At 36.8% G+C, this 7,890-nt stretch overlaps 1 protein-coding gene across 1 annotated transcript in view; it reads left to right on the top strand.

Moving 5' to 3' along the window:
* The first annotated feature begins 521 nt into the window (after nucleotides 1-521).
* Nucleotides 522-7,890, top strand: part of MTPAP (mitochondrial poly(A) polymerase) — a 19,671-nt gene continuing 12,302 nt past the window's right edge. Inside the window, exons 1-4 of the mRNA XM_004691194.2 lie at nucleotides 522-675; nucleotides 5,593-5,765; nucleotides 6,263-6,493; nucleotides 7,555-7,779. Coding sequence (XP_004691251.1) covers nucleotides 522-675; nucleotides 5,593-5,765; nucleotides 6,263-6,493; nucleotides 7,555-7,779 — 783 coding nt within the window. The remainder of the gene's footprint in view (nucleotides 676-5,592; nucleotides 5,766-6,262; nucleotides 6,494-7,554; nucleotides 7,780-7,890) is intronic.

Raw genomic sequence — 7,890 nt, 5'->3', positions numbered from 1 at the left:
ACACTAAAATCCACAGACTGATCTGGGTCAGTGGGTCAGCTTAAAGGGATGACTTTTTTGCCATGTGAATTAAATCTCAAAGCTATTTCAAGAAAAAAAATAACCTGTATACCAGACAACCTATGTATAGTTTTCATATCTGCTCCAGATGGGCTGTGTAACTTTAGAAACGTTAAATAACTTCTCCAGGACTTAATGTCTCCATTAAAGAAAAAAAAAAAAGATGATATTAACAGTTTCTTTGCAAGAATTAAAAATCAAATAGAAAGAACATGGTAAAGAGAAAATGTTCCCAGCAAGTATAAATTCATGTTCTTTTCTCACGACCTTGCTCTCTGATTATCATTGTAACTCTGAAAGAGTTGGTTGTTGTTCATTCTATTCTAAGCTCCTCTTTTAAGAGCTGTGGGAGAATAAACGAACGCCATTAAGTTTGATCCTCTAGGCTTCCCATTCTTATGCCTCAGCACGCATGCGCGGAAAAGCAGGTGCCCTTTCTTTTCGGCTTTTACAATTTGATAATGGCGGCTCGTGGCATTGGGCTGTTGACCCGTTTGCCCCTGTGTGCTCAGAGAGGCCATGTCCAGCGACCTAGGCACAGATTTCTCTGTTGCCCAGGAACTGCGGTCGCCGACGTCAGTAGAGAAGAGCAGCCCTCGGGGACCGTGGAGACAGGTGATGGCGCCTTGTCCTCGGTTTGCTCTGTAGCCTCGGTCCGCTCCGGGCGAGGGAAGGGGGAAGAGACTGGGATCGGGGGCCAAGGAGTGGCCTGTGGATGCGCCCTGCAACCTTGGCAATAGGGTGAGGCTGTGTGCCGTCCTCCTTTGATCTCACTGGGGGAACCCAGTCCGCCGCTGTTGCTACGTGGTGGTGCTGGGTTTCGGTGTCGGGGGTGTGTGGCGTTGTTTGGGGGAACGGTCGAGGTGCCCAACAATGAAGTTGTATCGGTACGTACCCATTAGTTCACCGTTAACACAAGTATTTGATTTCCATTTGCACAAGTTGTCGATGGAGGAGGCCTAAGAACTAAACTTGTGCGATGTGACTTAACAGCTAATTTAGACCTCCGGTCAAGCTATTCAACAAAATGTGTTGATTTCTACCCTTTCTTGCTGTTTCAGTTTTAAGAGATAAAAATATTTCTGGAAATAGTTCTGCAGTAGGCTAAACAAGTATTTTTCCAGATGTAAATGATAAAAGTCCCTTTCTCCACACATTTTTGATATCATGCACTTATTAATAGGGAGTGAGACATGTCACATTTAGTGACAGTCACTCAGTTAAAAAAAATCCCAAATAACCCAGATAATTTGAGTAAGTTGGACAGTATATGCTCTTTGAAGAATAAAACTCTAAAGCAATTATGGAAGGAACTACTTTAACTTCCATTTATAAGAACAGGCTAATCAAAGTGATTAGTTCAAACTTCCTTAGCTGCTCAGTAGCAAAGATGAGAATAAGACCTTTAGATTCCAAGGTATACAACTCATTTATTACTGCTAGTGTCTTAGGAAATGTTTCATTTTGTATCACTAGGGAAAGATTACTGACTAAATAGAGACTACTGTGTGGCTTAACAAGCAGCAAAATCCATGCTTGAATTTCTTTTCCATTTTTAAAGAGAGAAGGTAAGTATACCTTTGTGCTGTTAGAAGCATATATACTTTTGTAATTGGAAGGAACTGGGGAAATATCCATGTTTTCCCCTTAGTATGAGAACTCAGTGCTAAGGCATATCTAGTAACATTTTCTAGAAATAGACTTTTTCCTAAATAAGCCTACTCCATTTTTGGCTTCACTATATAATGGCGGAAAATGTTTATAGTGAGCAAGAACGTACTATTTTTAAAAAAGATTTATTATTTATCTGAGGTACAGGCCAGAGGTACAAGGGTGGTGAGAGGATTCACCAGAGACAGAGTGGGGAGCAGTACATTGCTGAGGGGAGCCGCTGGTGAGACAGGAGAGGTCTGCCAAACCAGGTGGATCACCTCTCGGATGGGCCAGGGATTGAACTCATGCTGAAGTGGCTTTAAAGCACAGCTTCTTAGTGCTGTGCTTTAACCTACTGCTCCACCAGGGAGGGCCTGTGTGTGTGTGTGTGTGTGTGTGTGTGTATTATATTTTAAGTAATGGTATTTTGACATAGCTTTTTCTTTTTTCTTAAGATTTATTTACTTTATATAGAGAACTGGGATAGCTTTTATGTGAGTAATGGAAAGAGCTGATTTATGAATAGGTAGTGTTTATTCTGGATGCTTTTGATACAGGTGATAGAAACTAACCTAGATGGAAGGTATGCTCACCCATATTAACAAACTCCAGGAGATAGAGTTGCTGGAGAGTTGCTGGAGGGTCAACTAGATGGATGTGCTCATTGGGAGATACTGTTTTCTTCAGCTTTTATTTGTTGGTGCATTATCTCAGATTCTTCTGGATGGGGTGTTAGTTGGGGGCGGCATAGCTACCATCATCTTTTTGTTCACATGCTTGTAGCCTTCTCTAGTGGGAAGAATAAAATCTGTTGCTAGTGGGAAGAATAAAATCTGTTGCCTGAATTGGAAAACTCTTAATTAATAGCTTTTGCTTGATCACACACAAGAGGAGCTATCCAAAATTGTGTGTGTCTAGTGGGGCTTAAGTGTGGTGACTAGGATAAGTAGCCACCTCACCACAACCATATTATTGAGTGGTTTTCTTTAGCAGTTATGTGTTGTTCCCAGAACAAAGGGGAATTGATGCCAGGCAGACAAAGAAAGTTTAAGTTCTACCTTTGGCTGCCAGCTTATTATTAGGTGTCTGACTTGGTGCAGTTTTTTTTTTTTAAATCAGTGATGATACCGATACCTGTCTTATTTCAAAAGGCTATTGTGAGGTTAAGAAGAGAGTTAATTTGAGAAGATGTTTGAAAAAGTGTAAGGTGCTGCACAAGTGGAAGATTCTCTATTGTTTTTGAAGACTGAAATGTCATTAGTGTTTTTCCAGGCTGTAACTCTCCAGTAATTATTAGAGTTTCTAGGCTTTCTGTTAATAGCCTTTCATATCCATTATGTCTACTGTCCTCATATCCCATATACATATATATTCCAGATTATAGGCAATAGTGCAAAAGTGTTATGCTTCTTGTATTTTGATTTTTAAAAGCATTTGTTTTAATAGAAATTTTATAATATCTTCTCTCTCCCTATCCTCACCTCAGAAGTTAAGACAGTTCTTTGACTCATTTTGAGTTTTCATCAAAACTGTTGGGCCTGTTTATACTGCTGTTTATGTTAACCTGCCACCCCCTGTTAAGTGCTTTTGCCTTATGTTTTTAATTCTAAATGTAGGCCAGCATTTAGTCTTATATTTTATATTAGTGTATGCTTACCATGAGTTACATTCTTTCATATGTAATGAAGTGAGGCAGTACAAATGTGGAAAAAATTCTTCTGTGGAGAGTTAGAAGTTTCCACAGACCTGAGCAAAATTGAAATGATAAATGGTGTTTTGCCAGATTGAAAAATGAAAAGAAAACTTTGAAAGTGCCTACTTCATGTGATAGTATTGTGTATGTAGAGGACTATAAATGAACTATGAGAAAGGAGGAAATTGTAAAAGTTGACATTGAAGATAGAAGATGGGACAAGGTACCAGTAACCATACTCATGCTGTGTAGTTTAGACTTGATCTTGAATGCCATAAGATAGGTATTAAAGGTTTCGTGCAGGGGAGCCATTAATTCCTTATTTATTAGAAATATTAGAGTAGAATTATTTTATAAAGATCACTTTCTCAACAGTGTGGAGAGTGGCTTGAGGAGGGCAACACTAGAGTAAATGAGACCTATTTAGGAATCAGACCACTGTAATATAGGCCTGAAATACCAGATTGATGTTGAAATATTGGTATCTGGAATGGAGGTGAGGATATGTGGTAAGAGATGTATTTTTAAGTACAACTAGTGTAGGAAAGATACTCAGTGTTTTATCAATTGTTAGGTATGCGGAGTAGGTCAGAGCCAGGAGTTCTCTGGTAAGTAATTAGACTTGATGTTAATGAATAGTGATTAGTGTTATTAACCCACATTTTTCTGTCCTATTCACTAGAATGCCTTGAAGTTTGCTGCAATTAAAGTACAACATGTTTGCTGTGTTTCCTTTATCCATCAACTTTGTAACTTTTTGAAAGAAAATGTAATTAATCTCTTGGGAATTTGTTGAGGGTTTGATATCAGACATGGTGGTTTATAATTTCTAGTATCCACATCCCCAGACTTCTAGAAGGAACACTTTTAAGCCACTCAGCTAGAATTTAAATATGTTGGAGGTTGGGCCCTCCCTGGTGGTGCAGCAGGTTGAAGCACAGCATAAAGAAGCTTAAGCCACTTCCTCATGAGTTCAATTCCAACCTGTCCCAGAGGAGATCACATGGCGTGGCAGACCTCTCCTGACCCGCCCGCTGCTCCCCTCAGCAGTGTACTTCGTCGATCTGTCTGTTCTGTACCCCACTCTGTCTCTGTTGAATCCTCTCATCCTCTGCATCTCTGGCCTGTACCCCAGTTCTGTACTAATAAATAAATACATCTTTAAAAAAAAAAGTTGGAGGTTAAAAAAAAAATGAATTGCTAAGATTTGGTGTTTGGTTCTTAGAACTTGAGTCCTTTTTCCCAATATACTTATTTTCCTTTTTCTTGGTGGTTAGTGGATTATTAATTGTTAATATTTGACTATCACAGCCCTTGTCTTAATTTCTTGTGATTGTAAAACCCAAACCCTGAAATAGTTTTAAATGGGGGGAAAATACTCTGTTTCTTTAGTAAAATTATCATGAGCTCTTTATGAGCATCAATTAAGTTTTATATTTTTTTATTTCCTTGTGACATAGACTGCATGATAGTTGGTAACTCCTTGTTAATTGTTTGAGGCAGATTATGATCCTTGACAGAAGAAAACCATAGTAACTTACTTTAGTGCATTAAACTTGTGAGTTCATCTCAATACATTCAGGCTTGTAATAATTTCTTTTGATCTTTGGAGTGTTATAGTTTACATGTATTTTGTATATGCATATAAAATAAGTGATTTACTTACCTGGCTTTGTTTCTCAAAGGTTGAACTCTCTTCAGTACTATTCAGTGAACTTGTTAAATCAAACAGTCTGGACAAATTTTTATGATAGCCACAGGAGAAAGTTAAAATGAAAATTGTTTCAGGCCCTCCCTGGTAGCACAGTGGGTTAAAGCACAGCACTGAGAAGCTAAAGCCACTTCAGCATGAGTTCGATCTCCGCCCCATGATGTGACCCATATGACGTGGCAAATCTCTCTGGACCCACCCGTGTACTTCATCAGTTGGCCTGTTCTGCCCCCAACTCTGTCTCTGGTGAATCCTCTTACCAACCCTGCACCTCTGGCCTGTACCCCAGTGCTGTATGCATAAATAAATAAATCTTTTTAAAAAATGAAAAGTGTTTCACCTTTAATACGGAAGAGAAGAAAAGGTGGAATTAGGCTGAAGTTGGTTTTCATCAGCTATGAAATCTTTACATACCTTACCAAAATAGGCTTTACATTTTGTGTGTGTGTTGAAAATGTTTTTGTATCATTCATAGGCTCTGAAGACAGGACTCCCTCAAAAAGATTCTCTGAGGTGCAAAAAGAAAGGCAAGAACAAGCACAGAGGACTGTTTTAATTCATTGCCCCAATAAAATCAGTGAAAAGAAGTTTCTCAAATATTTATCCCAACATGGAACTATTAATAATCATTTCTTCTATGAAAGCTTTGTAAGTATTCTAAAAGTAATTTAATTTCATACTTTTTGAAGGATAAAGGCCCCATGAGTTACTTTTTGCTCTGTTGCTTTTAGATTCTCTCTTGATAGCCTACATTTTTCTTATCTTCATTTCTTAACAGTTTTTTTTTAAATATGAGAATAAAAATCCTTATATGAATATTACAGAATTAGAAGCAATTAATAATTGCATGATTCCATTATTTGGATACTGGAAATAGTTCTGTTATCTTAAAGATAAAGACCAGTGAGAGTGAATCTGTTTTGCCTTTAATTTTCTTGTTCAGCATTCTTTGGAGATTTTCTTGACTGATGTTGCTTTATAGTGCTTCTTACTTTAATCTGCTTGTAATGATTAAAACCAATTCTTATGTTTGAAACCCATAATTTTTAAATTTAAAAATTAATAATGATAATTGCTTTAAATAGGAACTAAAATATTCTGCTAAATATGTCACTTTGAAATATGTTCTTATGTTTTTGCCACAGGGTCTTTATGCAGTTGTAGAATTTTGTCAAAAGGAAAGTGTAGCTTCACTGCAGAATGTAGCTCGAACGCCAAGCGTGGGCACCGAGGCCACAATTCCATTCAAATCACGTTTCTTCAATTTAAAGTTGAAGAATTCAAGCCAGACTATTGAACAGTCAAGTATACAATGCAGTAATCAGTCTCCTCCTTCAAGCAAGAAGCTTTTTGAATTACTTCGTTGTGCAGAGAGTGTAAGTTTATAGGTGTACTTCCTCATCTTTCAATAATGTGTATGTGTGTGTGACATTTTTCTGTATGTCATAAAAACCTCAAGTCACAGAGTATGTTGGGTAAAAATGAAAGGAATCCTTCCTTAATCCGCCCACCCACACCCCATTTGTCCACCTCAGAAGTAAATATATTCTTCTACTTTGAGAGGACCTTGGCTTTGGACTACTCAGGTTTGCTTTCTATTGTCAACGCAGTGATGTATGATTGATCATGGCATCCTATAAACTTTAAAATAACTTGTTTTAAAAGTTGTCTCTGCTCAGTATTATTTATATTTGTTTTAATTTTTCTTATTCATTTTTGTCAGGTTTTTAGCTTAATTTGGTGGTCCTTTCAAAAAGTTAGTTCAAAGTTTTATTTATCACAATACTATTTTTGGTTTGATTTTTCTAATTTTTTAAACTTTGCTTCTAATCTTACATCTTATTTAAAAAAATTTTTTTAATAGAATGGTTCATTTATTTTCAGTATTGTTTTCCAATAAGAACCATTGTTTTAATATAAAAAATTATATTTTTTGTATCACTGAAGTTTTTATTTTAAGCGCTCAACTCCAGTATACAGTTTCAAAATACTATATACTGGTCTTCCTAATGAATATATAGCATTGTCATGCTAAGGAACTGAGGGAGCTTGGGTCTTCAGTACCTGAAGCATTGCTTATTTCTATTGTTTCTTGCCTTTAATATTGGATCTGCCAATATTAGTTTAAAATGTCTAGCTTTGTGTTTGCTTTTGACCATTTCTTCTGGAGTATTTTACTGTTTTCATTCCCTAAAACAATACTATGAAGTCACTGCTTAAGAAAAGGAATCATTTATATTCCAGCCAAACTATTAACTTTGCTAGTGTCATCATTCCTTACTGTTTTGTAAAAGGGCATTAAAAAAATCTTCCAAGACTGAAGGAAAAATAAAGTATACTTTGAGTAGGTCTCCAAAGCCATCAAATCTATAGAAGTAAGATTATTGTATGACCTGTACATTTCCTATATTTTGTGGTTTTTGTTTTGGTCAGCTAGATAGATGATCAGCTGAACACACTTTTGAAGGAATTCCAGCTCACAGAGGAGAACACCAAGCTCCGATACCTCACCTGTTCTCTTATTGAAGATTTAGCAGCTGCATATTTTCCTGACTGTGTTATCAAACCCTTTGGCTCTTCAGTGAACGGTTTTGGGAAATTAGGATGTGATTTGGATATGTTTTTGGATCTAGAGGAAATTGGAAAATCAAATCCTCACAAGGTAAATTGTATTTTTTTGTATCACTGAAGATACTGGAAAGTAAAGACATCTTCGGTGTTAATGAAATGATAGTTGTCAATTCCTAAATTTGGTAAACATTGTGCTTAAAGA

Source organism: Condylura cristata, unplaced genomic scaffold (genome assembly GCF_000260355.1).
Source record: "Condylura cristata isolate star-nosed mole 26May11 unplaced genomic scaffold, ConCri1.0 scaffold00030, whole genome shotgun sequence".
NCBI lineage: Eukaryota > Metazoa > Chordata > Mammalia > Eulipotyphla > Talpidae > Condylura > Condylura cristata.
Note: the sequence above shows the minus strand (reverse complement) of the source record. Positions and strands in the feature narration are given on the sequence as shown.